Source organism: Panthera tigris, chromosome A2 (assembly GCF_018350195.1).
Source record: "Panthera tigris isolate Pti1 chromosome A2, P.tigris_Pti1_mat1.1, whole genome shotgun sequence".
Taxonomy (NCBI): domain Eukaryota; kingdom Metazoa; phylum Chordata; class Mammalia; order Carnivora; family Felidae; genus Panthera; species Panthera tigris.
Window position 1 is genome coordinate 32059447 of NC_056661.1, and position 15234 is coordinate 32074680.

At 40.7% G+C, this 15234-nt stretch overlaps 1 protein-coding gene and 1 long non-coding RNA gene across 8 annotated transcripts in view; one reads left to right on the forward strand and one right to left on the reverse strand.

Annotated features, from left to right (window-relative positions):
* The window catches only part of LOC107181000, a 266480-nt gene that overhangs the window by 12092 nt on the left and 239154 nt on the right, over nucleotides 1-15234 (forward strand). The window contains exon 2 of one of the 7 annotated variants that reach the window (XM_042979358.1): nucleotides 13183-13541. The exons of the other annotated variants lie outside the window; for them this stretch is intronic. Coding sequence (XP_042835292.1) covers nucleotides 13183-13361 — 179 coding nt within the window. The 3' untranslated portion in view covers nucleotides 13362-13541. Of the gene's footprint in view, nucleotides 1-13182; nucleotides 13542-15234 lie in introns of those variants that run through there. 7 annotated transcript variants of the gene reach the window in all.
* Nucleotides 1-15234, reverse strand: part of LOC122236692 — a 35691-nt gene that overhangs the window by 1194 nt on the left and 19263 nt on the right. Inside the window, exon 2 of the long non-coding RNA XR_006214886.1 lies at nucleotides 1411-1495. This is a non-coding gene — a long non-coding RNA (uncharacterized LOC122236692). The remainder of the gene's footprint in view (nucleotides 1-1410; nucleotides 1496-15234) is intronic.

Genomic DNA, 15234 nt, shown 5'->3' on the forward strand with positions numbered 1-15234 from the left:
ACAGCTAGTGAGTAGCTGAGTAGAGATTTAAAGCCAGGCTTTCTGATCTCAAGGCCTGAACTCTTAAACCATGCCATGATACTGACTGTTATATGTATTTATGATCTAGTAAGCTTAATGCAGTATACATTTTTATGCTTAGAAATACATTCTGAAGGAGTGGAAATATTGACATTAGTAGAAATTCAGATATCAGGCCAATTAGGGAAGGAGGCCAATGGGGGTCTGGTTCAGGGAGTCAGAAGTGATGAAATTCTGAACATCAAGCCAAAGCGATATTGAGGAGAAGATCTTTCCAGTACCCTCAACCACTCATTCATCTAAATGCAAGACTGGCCCATGACAACTCTAGTCTTCTTCAATAGTCTTGCTGCTACAACCACTTTTGTAAACTCCGGTGACCCTCAGTTTAGCCCTGCATCTTAGTGTTCAGGCTGCGCCCTGGTTCTTGCTATAAAAACATTGTACGGCCAAGCTTACCTTGGAATTTTACAAGTGGGATAGGATTTGAATTCCCCATGATGAGTTTCTGCGGGGGCCCAGTACAAAGGTTTTCCAAGAACTTTTCAAAATATCTCAGCTACTGTGACCACCAAAGACAATGGAGAGAGGCTGGGCGGAGGGGAAGCAGGGAGGAATACCTTCATTTTCCCAATTAATGTGCGAAAACCTAAACGTGTCCCATGTCCCAGTCTGACCTGGCATGGAGATTATGTGACATCAGATGGATGCCAGTTGTAAGTGGCATATTCACCATGCACTGCCCTTGTATTCCTTGGCACCAATAACACAAAATAGGTTGCTTCCTGAAATGTAAGCCTAGCAATTAGTGCCTTGTCGCGTCCCTATCAGATGTTGGCAAAATAACTGCCTTTGCACTTTTCTTTTCCCCCACTCAAAAACAGTACCTATCAGTGGCAGTCACGGCAAGCATAACTGGAATAAGCTTCAGCTACTGTTGGGCTCTGTGCAAGAGGTACGGTTACAAGAAGTGGGGGTTTGGAGGTAGAATTTTCTTTTGGGCAATCTTCTCACAGTGACAGTGGTGCCTGAATTCTAGTTAGAGCAGGCCACACAAAATCACCTGCATATCCTTTCTTTTCTTTTTTTAATGTTTGTTTATTTTTGAGAGATAGAGAGCACAAGTGGGGGAGGGGCAGAGAGAGAGGGAGACACAGAATCTGAAGCAGGTTCTAGGCTCTGAGCCGTCAGCACAGAGCCTGACGCAGGGCTCGAACTCACGGACTGAGAGATCATGACCTGGGTCGAAGTCGGATGCTTAAATGACTGAGCCACCCAGGGGTCCCTGCATATACGTTTTAAATCAACACTTCATACAGTAGATTATTCAGTTCATTAATTATGAAAGCAAATCTGTACCTCACAAAATTCATATTTGCTCTAAGGTACCTTTTCTGGCAAAACGGAGGTCGTAGTAGAGAAAGGACTCCCTGAGCAGTGACTTTGGTCTGTAGGTCCCGGTGTGGCAGAGGTCCTAGAAATAGAAAAAGGGACAATTCAAGACCGTCCCCTCCCCACCTTACCAGTCAGGTGAGAAGGGAAAGGCACAGTCAAGAGACCACAAGTGCCATGAAGTATTAGACAATGATCGAAGAGGACGGAAGAACTGGGTGTTGTAGCACATAAACATGTCCAAGGTGTTTTATGAAGCAAGTTACAGAATTGTTTGTCTAATTGGGTCCTAGAATGGTAAAAAGAAAAAAATAACAAAATCTCAGCCGGTACTAAAACAGGGTATGCATAGAAAAAAAAAATCTAGAAAGGTGGCTATACATCAAAGCATGGCCACAGGGCTGTGCTTTCTGGGACTGGGGATTATGGAAATCTTTCATACTTTCTACATTTCTGATACCCATCTCCATATTTTTAATAATCTTTACAACAAGAATATATGTTTCTTGATGAGAAAAGTTGATTTTTTTAAAGTAAAAAAGATAATATATAAAGAAAATATGGTTTCACCATCCTTAGAGAAATTTTTCTCATGAATTATGCATGACTTCAGCTTTTTCTCTACCATTCAGTATGTGTTTCATTATTTGAAAATAACCTCATATATATTGTGTATATATGAACAAGCACTAGGAAGAGATTTATGATAGGCAAGTCAGGCTTTAGAGAGAAGACTGTGACTTAGGAATATAAGCATTTCAGGGGCGCCCGGGTGGCTCAGTCAGTTAAGCGTCCGACTTGGGCTCAGGTCATGATCTCTGCTCTGTGAGTTCAAGCTCCACGTTAGGCTCTGTGCTGACAGCTCAGAGCCTGGAGCCTGCTTCGGATTTTATGTCTCCCTCCCTCTCTGCCCCTCCCCTGCTCACGCTCTGTCTCTGTCTCTCAAAAATAAGATACGACATTAAAAAAATTGAATACAAATAAAGAAAAGAAATACAAGCATCTGATACACAGTAACTGTGCATTTAAAATGTGAATGCAGAATAACAGCTGAGTAACAGGACAAAAGTAAAAGCGTTCTCAGCCCCTCACTGTACAAAGTGAGAAGCCATTTGTTCATTCATTCAGTACATATTCTTGACTGTCTGCTATATGCCATGTACTTTGCAGATACCATTGGAGTTCACACTCTAGTGGGAAAGACAAACACAAAATGAGTGAAGAGATGAACAGGTATATAATTCAACATTGTTCTAAGTATTTCGGAGGAGATTAAAAGGGTGAACAGAGAAGGCCTCTTCGAGAAGTGGTAGGTAAACTGAGATCTGGTGAATAAGAAGGAGCCCGCCCCCTAAGGAATGGAAAGAAAAAATATCCGTGGCAGAGAGAACAACGGGGCAGGGTCTGGGATAGGAAATTGGTGGGAGTGTTTCTGAACCCAAAGGACGCCTTGTGGCTGGAGTTCTGTGAACAGAGATGGTTTCCAGGGGGTGGGGGGCAGGGAGGGAGCCAGGAGCCAGGTGATAGAGGGCCTTGGGGTGCATTTGATTCTGGGTGCAAGGGAAGCCATGGAAATGGTTTAGGCAGGGGATTACCAGACGCTCTTGTTGTTTTGAAAAGATCCCTCTGGCAGCTTTGTTTAGGGTCGAGGAGGGGTATTGTGTTGTTCCTGAGGGGCATCATGGCTTGAACTGGGGTGGTGTTAGTGGAGGTGGCAGGATTTAGACACGTGCAGAGTGTATTTTGAAGGTTAGTTCAACATGACATGGTTCTGAAGGATGTTACGGCAGGGATGAGGGAGGAGGGACATCAGGAATGAGTCCCATAGTTATTATTTTTTTTCCTGTTGTTTTTTAAATTTGTCTTATTTTTTAAAATTTAATGTTTTTAATTTACATCAAGTCCCATAGTTCTGACTGCAGCCATTGCTATCTTTTATGTACACAAATAACAACCAGACAGAGAATATACAGGAATAGAAGCCACACATACAATAGCAACAAAATCACTGGGAAGAAATAACGAGAAATCTGTACTGCCTATGTGAACAATATTTTAAAAACACTAATGAAGTCCTCAGAGGAGATATGAGTATACGGAAAGACAGCCAATTCTCAGGATGCCTGACTATCACAGAGGTGCCCATCCATTCTCCCTGAGACAGTTTACAAATGATTAGAACCCCAGTACAAATACCCACAATTTGTTTCTGTTATTTTTTGTTTTGTTGGAATGAGATAAATTGAGCCAAAGTATATTTGGGAAGATAAACAAAAAAGAGCAGCTCAGAAAACACTGGATCTCCACGTTGGTAGTATTAATACTAGATGTTAATATATAATATAAAGTCTCAATAAGTAAATAGTGGGATGTTGATCTGTGAATTAGGAGAACATTCAATGGAAGAGACTAGAAAAATCTAGAAACAGGGCTAACTGTGAGAATTTAGTTTCTGAAACAGACGACGTTAGAAACTTTCTGGGAAAAGATGGTTCGCAACACAATGAAAGAATGACGTGGTGGCCATGTGGTTTCAAAACAAACTAACTAAAAATAGTTCAGTTGAATCTTATCTCACACTTTCAATACATGCTTGATCCATATTGAATAAATCAAGAGTTGAATATAAGAATTAAATCAAGACAGATTTAGAAGAAAATAGGAGGAAATACTTGGTATCTGTGGCATAAGGAAGGATTCCTAATCATGATTCAGAAATCTACAAGCCACATGAGAAAAAAAGTTGAGGCATTTAACTTCTTTACAAAACAAAAACAAATTCTGCGTGAGAAGAAACATCCTAATCCAAATCCAAAAGTCAAATAACTGACAGACTGAGAAATGATATTTTCATCTCAAAACACAGAGATCTTTCCTTCAAGCCAAAAGAAAAATCTACAAAACCTATCAATTGATATCTTACGAGAAAAGAAATGCAAATGATGTGTACCTGTAAAAAGATACTCGGTTTTACACATAATAAAAAAAATTCAAATTAAAACTATGCTAATACTAGTTTTTGTAGCTATCACGTAAAATCTTGATAAATACGGTGCTTTTTTGTGTGTGCCTGTGTGTGTGTGTGTGAAAAACACTGGGGATCTATTCTTAGTCTGCTAAGGCTGCATTGGGTCCTCCAGAAAAGCTGATCCAGAAGGGGTGTGTGTGTGTGTGTGTGTGTGTGTGTGTGTGTGTGTGTGCGCGCATACGTTTGTGTTTATTATATACATATTAACACTATATACCTATTAGTATCTATATAAAGAGACTTCTTATAGGGAATTTATTATATGGAATTGGCTTATGTGATTATGGAGGCTGTCAGGTCCCCAGACCTGCGGAGTGAGTTCAGTGCAAGCTAGGAGAGGTGATGGGTTACTTCTAGTCCAAGTCTAAAGGCCTGAGAACCAAGAGTCAATGGTTTAGTTCCATTGGAGGGCCAGCAGCCTCAAGCCCCAAGAGGAGCCTGTGTTTCAGTTAGAGTCTGAAGGCACAAGTAGATGTCCCAGTTGGATGGCAGTTAGGCAGGAAGAATTCTCTCTTACTTGAGGAAGGGTCAGCCTTTTTGTTCCATTCAAACAAAAGAGACGGATGGATGAGGCCCACTCTTATCCTGGAGGGCAAGCTGCTTTACTCAGTGTACCAATTTAAACATTAATCTCATCCTAAAACACCCTCACAGAAACACCCAGAATAACAGTGCCTGATCAAATATCTCGCCACCCTGTGTGCGACGCATAAAATTAAACCTCACAGGCTGCGATAACAAAATACCACAGGCTTGGGGGGCTTAAGCAGCAGAAGTGTATTTCCTGACAGGTTTGGAGGCTGGAAGTGCAAGATTCAGGTGCTGGCGGGGTTATTTTCCGGTGAGACTTCCCTCCTTGGCTTGCAGATGGCCACCTTCTTGCTATGTTCTCACCTGGCCTTTCCTGTATGCTCATGCACTCCTGGTGTCTCTTCCTCCTCTTCTAAGGGAAAAGGACACCTCTCTTAACTGGATTTGGGCCCCACGCTTATCTCATTTAACTTTACCTCCTAAAAGGCGCTGTCTCTAAATATAGCCACATTGTGGGTCAGGACTTCATCAATATGAATTTGGGGTGGGGGCATATTGAGTCTATAATTGGAGATGAGGGCAGGAGGGAGACTTTCATTGTTTGCTTTTTGGCACCTTCTGGGTTTTAAGCTACCTGAGCATGTTACCTATTTTCAAAAAGTTAAAGAGTGATTTCCACATTTCTGCCTCCAGCAACTTGGAGGATAAGGGTGTCATTCACTAAGATGGAGAAGGCTTCGGGAAAGTGGGAGTGGGGTCAGGAGCACTGGGCATGCTGGTGAGGCACTCTAGTGGAACGTCCCCTAGGCAGGTGGTGTTCAGGAGTTTAGGTGGAAGATGAGAAAAAAGCAAGTCTTCTACATGTTTCCAAAATCAGGGAAATGCACGGGCTCACCCAGGGCAGTGGTTCTCAAAATCTGGTTAATATAATTTAGAATCATCTAGAGGGCTTGCTAAAACAGCTGCCTCCAGTTTCTGATTCTGTAGTTCTTCAGTCAGACCCAAGAACTTAGACTTCTTCTTTTTTTATTAGTAAATATTTATTTATTGTGGGGAGAGTGCAAGCAGGGTCGGGGGGGACAGTGGATCCAAGATGGGCTCTGTGCTGACAGGTTGACAGCAGTGAGCCCAACATGGGGCTCAAACTCACAAACGGCGAGATCACGACCTGAACTGCAGTCGAACGCTCAACCGACTGAGGCACCCAGGGGCCCCTAGAACTTACACTTCTAACAAATCCAGGGGATGCTGGTACTACTGACTGGAGTCTCCACTTGGACAACCACTAGCCCAGGGCAGTGATTTTCCATTCTAACCTCATATTGGTATCAGATGGAAAGCCAGGAGAAAAAACACAATTACCTGGGACCCACTCCACTGCAGGCCAATTAAGTCAGAACCTCTGGAAAGTGGGCATGGACACCGGTAAATTTTAAAAGCTCCCCTTTCTGGGGCACCTGGGTGGTTCAGCTGGGTAAGCATGTGACTTCGGCTCAGGTCATGATCTCGCAGTCCATGAGTTCGAGCCCGGTGTTGGGCTCTGTGCTGACAGCTGAGAGCCTAGAGCCTGCTTTGGAATCTATGACTCCCTCTTTCTCTGCCCCTCCCTCACTCATGCCCTGTCTCTCTCTGTCTCTCAAAAAAAAAAAAAAAAGTTAAAAAAATTTAACAGCTCCCCTTTTGATTCTGATATGCAGCCAGGGAAGAGAGCTGCTGACCAGAGAAAGAGACTCTGGAGAAACCAGAGAAAGCCAAGAATAAGGACCTAGGATTCTACCTTTTAAATGGCTGGTAGGCAGAGAAGAGCCAACCAAAACATAGTGAAGTAAAGAGATGAAATGGCAGGACCTCCACTTGCGTTGTGGAAGGCAGTTACTAGCTAGCAGGCTCTGTGATGGGTTCTGGCGATAGATACAGTTAAGCCCTACCCAGCCTTCAGGGAGCCTCCTTACCATTAAGGACCCCAAAAACACGGCCTTACAGAAGCAATGGCATGATCTATTCCCTTCCTGATGTGTTCCCTGGAGAAACACTTGCTCCCTTACATAAGAATGCATGTCAAAGATGTTCATGACAGTGTTGCTTGTAATGGTGAAAAACGAGACCACGTGTCCTCAGAAGGATGGCCACATTATAGAAAATGGCATGTTCATATGGCAGAATATTGACAAAGGAGTGAACCAGGAGACCTCCATTGGCAAGATCTAAAAAAACATCGTTGGAAGGACAAAGCAAGTTGCAGCATGATGTGCGTGTGCTTTAGGTGAAGAACAGCTCACATAGGTGTTTGTGCATAAAGATCTAAAAAGAGGTCTAGGAAGATGCACTCTAAATTCGTACCTGTGGAACGGGAGAGGGGACACATTTGAGGATGATGGGCAAAGGGATTTGATTTCTAATGCTCTTCATATTTTCAAAGCTTTTGATAAATGCATGTATTTAATTACTGCAATATTGTACTCATTAAATTGTGTTAAAGTCTTTTACAAATGTCGATAATCACCATCAAGTCTGAAGTTAATATATGCATGTTCTAGAATATCTGTCTTTCTGTGAGGTCTTGAAATAACAGTCTCCTGATTTGGGGGGTTAACTGAAAGTCTCTCCTGACCACAAGAAGTATTTCTCCCAGCCCATTTCTTAAACTGAGAAAGGGGCAGAAACTATAACTTAATAGAAAAAAAAAAAACCCATTGTGTGGCCGTTACTCTATGAATTTTTCTGCAAAACAAACATGTTTGAAATAGCGTTTCAAAGCTATAGACAGCTTCCTTCCCCAGAGTCTTGCCTGGCAGACATACTACCGTTACTCAGTCAAGGAGCTGTTCTGGAATGCAACTCTGAAAAGGCAACTGAGATTTTTATTCTGCAAGCTTCTGTCTCTTATGTAGTGAGTAAATGATGCTAGGAGGTCCCATGGATGAACATGCAGGAATCCACTGGAACACGCTTTAGCCTGACCATCCCTATGACTTTCTAGATAAATGGATGCCTTTGAGGTACTGTGCCATTTTCCTGAAAAGCAGTGACTTTTGAATCCTCAGATGTTCATTTTCAGAGGCAAAAATTACGGAAGTTCTAGGAGACCAAGGTCTTGTCTGTATCATCGCCGTCACTTGCCCAGTACCTAGCATAGTGCCTAACTATGGTAGATGCTTAGTAAATATTTGCGGACACACACAAAATTAAAAATAACACCATGGATGAATTCTATATTATGTCGAGCAAAAGAAACCAGACGCAGAAAACTGAATCCTACATTTTCCATTTATAATGATGTTAAAAAATAGACAAAATTAATTGATGGCGATTGAAAATGGTCACTTTGGGGGGACAGTGATTTTGAAGGACACAATGGGGGCTTCTGGGATGCTGGTCACATTCTTTTGCTTGATCTTGGCGGTGGTTACAGGGATGTGTTTACTCCGTGAAGCTTCATTAAGCTATATAATTATGATTTGCACACCGTGCTGTTTGCACGTTAATTTTTTAAGTTTACTTAAAATAAATGAAAAAAAAAAGTTAAAAAAAAAACAACTCACTGTTAAATAAAGGCACATTAACTGGGGTTTTAAAGTTTTAATCCTTTATGTTGTAGATGATCTCATCTCTGGAAAATTATTTTCCAATACAAAACGTGTTTTCATTTTGTATTTCTGAAGAGATGTGTAACATCACCTCCAGGGCTTAAAGGCTTAGCCTTCCTTGTTCGAAGGCATTTGTTCCTCCTTATCGGAATTCAGCGGATGGTAAAACAGCTGCTGTATGATGAGAAGAAGTTTTGCTGTTGGGTTTTTAGCACCCATTCTTTATCCTGCCCCTACTCTTTTGAAATGTCTAACCCCTTTCACCGATGAGGGAGACTACTGAAAAAAAAAAAAACCCAGCAACTTCAGAGATGTGCAATCTGGGAAAAATATGTGACATTCCCCACTATTTAATAAACACCAGACTCACTAAATTTTCTATTTTTTTTCTTTTTTCTCCCACATTCCTTTTTCTTGTTTTTCTTCTTGACAATAGCAAAAACATTAAAAAACTCCTTGAACCCAGTAACCCAGAAACTGAACTTGCACACACACACACGTGTGCACGTACAAAGTGATAGATTTACAAGGTAATTCACAGACACGTGGTCTGTGGTAGCAAAAGCTGAAAAGCAACCTAAATGTCCAGCAAAAGGGGACTTTTAAGGGTATTACATTCAGCAGTAGAAAAGTATGTGACCGTAAAAAAAGAATGAAGAGGCTATGTTCAGAATATAGAGATAAGTGCAAAGTACAGTATATTTAGACTCCTACCATTTGCTAACACATGGGTTCCTTCTGGAAGGGATACACAAGAAACTGTTAACATGGGTTGCCCCCAGAATGGGATGGTGTACGTAGGCAGGACAGTGACTCTCCCTGTACACCCTTGGGTTCCTTTGATATTTAAACTGTATTGTATGTTGTCTAATCAAAAATAAATTTTAAAAAACATGTAAAATAATACTGTTGGGAGTAGTTACTAGAGAGAACCCCGATTTTGCCAAGAATGTAGAACAGTAGCACAATCTTACACCCATACTTGGAAGGGGAAATTGGGATCACCTAACATGAAGTTTGTCAAAACATATTAAAGACTTCCAGATTTTCCTTTGGACTAGATATATCCAGTTGCAGGAATTTGTTTTTTAAGAATATAACTGTTAACTAGAAGACACTGATGAAAGAAATTGAAGAAGACATAAATCAATGGAAAGATATTCCATGCCCATGGACTGGAGGCATTAGCATTGTTAGAATGTCCACACTACCCAAAGCAATCGACAGATTCAACACAATGTCTATCAAAATTCCAATGGTGTTTTCACAGAAATTAAAAAAAAAATCCTAACATCTGTGTGGAATCACAAACAACCCCAAATAGCCAAAGCAATTGGGGGGGCAGGGAAGCAGAAGAACAAACCTGAAGGTATCACACTTCCTGATTTCAAGCTATACTATAAAGCTGTGGTAATCAAGATAGTATGATCCTGGCATAAAAACAGACACAGAGATCAATGGAACAGAATGGAAGGCCCTGAAATAAACCCATGAATATATGGCCAATTAATTTACAATAAAGCAGCCAAGAATATACCACGGGGAAAAGATAGTCTCTTTAATAAATGGTGCTGGGAAAACTGAACAGCCATATGCAAAAGAATGAAACTGGACCCCTATTCTACACCCCCCCCACACACAAACTCAAAATGGATGAAGAATATAAGACTTGAAAGCATAAAATTCCTAGAAGAAAACATAGGCAGTAAGCTCCTTGACCTAGGTCTTGGCAATGATTTCTTTTGGATTGGACACCAAACGCAAAGTCAACAAAAGCAAACATAAACAAGTAAACCACATCAAACTAAAAAGCTACTGCACAGCAGAGGATACTGTCAATAACGAACAGGCAACCTTTGGGATGGGAGAAAATATTTGCCAAACGTATAATTAATTAGGGGTTAATATCCAAAATGTATAAAGAACCCATTCAACTCAATGGCAAAAGATAATCTGACTAAAAATGGTTAGAGGATCTAAAAACATTTTTTTTTTTTTTTTTTTTTTTTACCAAAGAAGACATACAGATGGCCATCAGGTACTTGCAAAAGCGCTCAACATCACTAATCATCAGGGAAATGCCAATCAAAACCACAATGAAATGATCTCTCACACCTCTTAGAATATTTTTTTTTAATCAAAAAGACAATAAATAGGAAATGTTGGAGAGGATATGGAGAAAGACAAACTGTTGGTGGGAATGCAGACTGGTGCAGGTACTATGGAAAACAGTACGGGGATGCCTCAGAAAATGAAAAACAAAACTACCATCTGATCCAGTAATTCCACTTGTGGGTATTTATCCAAAGGAAATGAAACACTAACTCAGAAAGCTACATGCATCCCCATGTTCATTGCAGCTTTACGTATAATAGCTAAGACATGGAAGCAACTCAAGAGTCCGGTGATGGCTGGATGGGTGAATAAAGAATTTGAGATTATCTAGGTCTATCTATCTATCTATAGTGAATGTGTAAATACACACAATGGAATATTATTCATCCATATAAAAGAAGGAAATCTTTGTTATTTGCGACAACATGGATGGACCTTGAGGGCATTACACTAAGTGAAATAAAACAGAAAAAGAAATATAAATATGATATCACTTATAAGTGGAATCTGATGACAACAAACAAGCAAACAAACAAAAATACTGAACTCTTAGATACAGAGAATAGACTGGTGGTGGCCAGAGGAGGGGAAAGGAGATTGGGCAAAATGAATAAATGTACAAACTTCCAGTTTTAAAAGACATAAGTCCAGGGGATGTAATATTGTATATTTGAAAGTTGCTAAGAGAGTAGATCTTAAACGTTCTCATCACCAGAACAAAAATTATAACTATGGGGGCACTTGGGTGGCTCAGTCAGTTAAGCGTCCATCCGGCTTCAGCTTGGGTCATGATCTTGAGGTTCATGAGTTCGAGCCCCATGTTGGGCACTGTGCTGACAGCTCAGAGCCTGGAGCCTGCTTCCGATTCTGTGCCTCCCTCTCTCTCTCTCTCTCTCTGCCTCCCCACCTCGCGCTTGGTCTCTCAAAAATAAATAAAGGTTAAAAAATTTTTTAAATTATAACTGTGTGGTGATGGATTTCAACTAGGTTTCACAATATACACAAATAAGGAATTATTATGTTGTACACCTGAAACTAATATAATGTTATATATCAATTATATCTCAACCAAAAAGGTTGTCTGGAGAAAACAATGATACACAAAAAGGCTTAAATACAAGGAATTCCATCCCACTGTTCTTTGTAGTGAAATCGGAAATATTTTAGTAAAAACTGGAAGCTACCTCCCACCACCAAAGAATGTATGTATGAAAGAAAGAATGGTTATAACAGAGCACAATGACAGGCGCCTGGGTGGCTCAGTCAGTTGAGTGTCCAACTTCAGCTCAGGTCATGATCTCACAGTTCGTGGGTTCAAGCCCCATGTTGGGCTCGCTGCTGTCAGCACAGAGCCCACTTCAAATCCTCTGTCCCCCTCTCTCTTTGCCCCTCCTCACCCCCCCCCATAATAAACAAACATTAAAAAAAATAATGGAGCACAATGAAAGACTAGATTGCAGAAATACTGGGGAAGAAACCTTACGCGTCTGAAAGAGATAATCAGTTTCATGTTATGGTACAGCTATACATTAAAAATGCTATTTTAGAAGAATAATGACAGAGAAAATTGCTCATGATAGAAAGTGAAAAATAATACAGCATATACAGCATAATACTATTTATTTGTTGCCCAAAACGCACATGTGTAACTGTATATACGTGTAGGTGTGTACACGTACGTGTAAAACCAAACTTTAACCCTTCCATTCTAGGTGATCGGATGATGGCTATTTTTATTTCCTGTTTCCATTCTTATATGAGTGTTAAGAAGGGACTATATTATGCTTATGTTTTATAGTAGAAAATGCACAACAAAAGACTTAATGAGAACATTTTTCAAAGGTGCTACAGATAAAGCCTGCCAATATAATGTAAGTGAGGTCCAAGATATTCACCTGCTAACAATGAAACACTGCATTAAACTGAGCTTAATTAAATGACAGGATGGACACTTCTGTGAAGGACGAGAGCCGGCAACCAAGCACTTGATATCCAAGGCTATATTGTTGAGGGATGTGTTATCATGGGGTGTTCTCTCCACAGGAAGCATGCTGATCACGCAGACTCTATTACTTCTCCCATACTAACCTATTATAATTCGTTTAGGAGGCAAGTAATTGTTTACCCCAAAGCAAAAAGAATTTGCTGATAGGCATATGGCATGGTGATATATTTTTGAAAACCACTTCTCATCAAATGACTCCCACACTGTTATCTTTTATCTTTATTACCTTTTTAAAAATCAAGGTGAGATTCACATTTTCACTGTCTTAAAGTGAACAGTTCAGTGGCGATGAGTGCACTTACAATATCACGCGACCACCAATTCTATCTAGTTGCAAAAGGAGGTCCCACACACATGCACACAGGAAGCAGGTCCATTTCCCCTTTCCCCTTGTCGCCTGGCAACCACCAATCTACATTCTATCTCAATGGACTTACCTCTTCTGGGCATTTCAGAGAAATGGAACCCTACAGCATGCGGCCTTTTGTGTCTGTCTTTCATAGAGCGTAACGTTTTCGAAGTCTGCACCATGGACCAATACTTCATCCCTTTTTATGGCCGAATGATATTCCAAAGTACGGATCTGCCACCATCTGTTTATCCGTTCCTCTGTGATGGACATTTGGACTGTTTCCGCCTTTTACCTATTGTGAACAGAGCTACTGCGTGTACCTGTGCTTGACTTTCTGACTTCAGTTGTTTTATGTATATAACTACGAATGGAATTGCTCTGCATGGTAATTTTTTTATGGTAAGTTTAACTCTTTAAGGAACCACCAAACTATTTTCCACAATGGCTGAACCATTTTAAATCCCCACCCAAAATATCCAAGGGTTTCACTTTCTTTTTTAATTTTTTTAATGTTTATTTATTTTTGAGAGAGAGACAGAGAGAGAATGAGAGTGTGTGAGCAGGGGTGGGGGAGGGGCACAGAGAGAGGGACACACAGAACTCGAAGCGGGATCCAGGCTCTGTGCTGCTAGCACGGAGCCCGATGTGGGGCTCGAACTCACAAAACCATGAGATCATGAGCTGAGCCAAAGTCAGGTCCTTAACCGACTGAGCCGCCCAGGTGCCCCTGAAGGGTTTCTGAATGTATTTGCCAACTCTTGTGATTTCCAGTTCTTGTTTGGTTTTTTTTTTTTTTTTTTTTTTTTTTTTTGAAAAGAGCAATCCTAATAGATGTGAAGTGTTATCTCATTGTGGTTTCAATATACATCTGCCTCATGTTTAATGACATTGAGCATCTCTGGCCATTTGTATATCTTCTTTGGAGAAAGGCCTATTCAAGTCCTTTCCCCAATTTTCATTTGTCTTTTTTTGTTGTTGAGCTATTGAAAGTTCTTAAAAGATTCTAGATCCTAGGCCTTTATTAGATATATGATTTATAAATACTTTCTCTCATTCTGTAGGTTGTCTGTTCACTTTTTTGATAGTGTCGTTGATTGCACTTGTTACTTTCACTTACTAATGTTTACATAGAGAAATATTACTTCCTGTTTTGTTAGTTTCACCTACAATTACATTTGGACACACTTTTGTGTTTGACATTATTTAAAAAATTACATTATTATCATTTTGATGGCTGCATAATCCGTCATATTCATAATAATCTGAGGATTGCTGGCAAAGTATTTAACGTTTTCTTGGTATCAGAAACGAATGAAATCGAATGAACCATTGAACAACCAGGCACAGAGAAGGGAGGGGACCACGTGGTTTTGAGGATCACATGAGTTTGTGGACTGTGCCTCAAACACTGTAGTAATATTGCCTCCCCGTTTCTGGTTTCCTTGTCTCCCATTTCAAACTCTTAGACAACAGCATCTTACCAGCTCAGCATGGGTCAGTGTTGACCCCTGTAGAGGACACTGATCGACACAGTCCAGATCCCCCCTCAGGCCTGACATACCCCTTCCCCCGAGTGCTGGGAGCATTGGCTGCTTCACGCTCTCGGTTGAATCCCTCCTCAGGACTTGGCCTTGACTGAAGATTGCCTTTTCATCCAAATTCATGTCTCTTTCCCACAGGCAGCCCATGTGTAATGATAGGTGATGCAGGACAACTCTGAAGGGTCATTCCAGCTCCAGGCTCCTGGGTTTGGCTGATGCCTTGTTATGACTGCATCACAGTTCATTTTCCCTCTGCCCAGTGTCAATTTACCTCACTTCCCCACAGGTATTGATCACAGGTATCGTTCCTGCACACCAATAACTGACTGAGACTCATTTCCCAGGAATGTAGCCTGTTGAAATCATTAATCCAGGCACTAGAAGAACATCATCGTATCTAGGAAAATATCTGAGGGTTTCAAAACTGGTTTCAGAAATGGAAGGAGTGGCTATGGCCTATTGCTATGGAGTACTGAAATAATTTCCAGTTGGGCTCTTTCAGGAATACTGGAATGAACAGCTTTTACTTTTGTATTGTTTCATTTGAATAGACCCCTAAGAGTTGGCTTGTCCTGACTCTGGTACATTTTTAGGCTGCTTTCAAAAAGGATTTTGCTAATTTAACAGTTGTCAACAATGAGCAAAAACTATGCACAATTTTT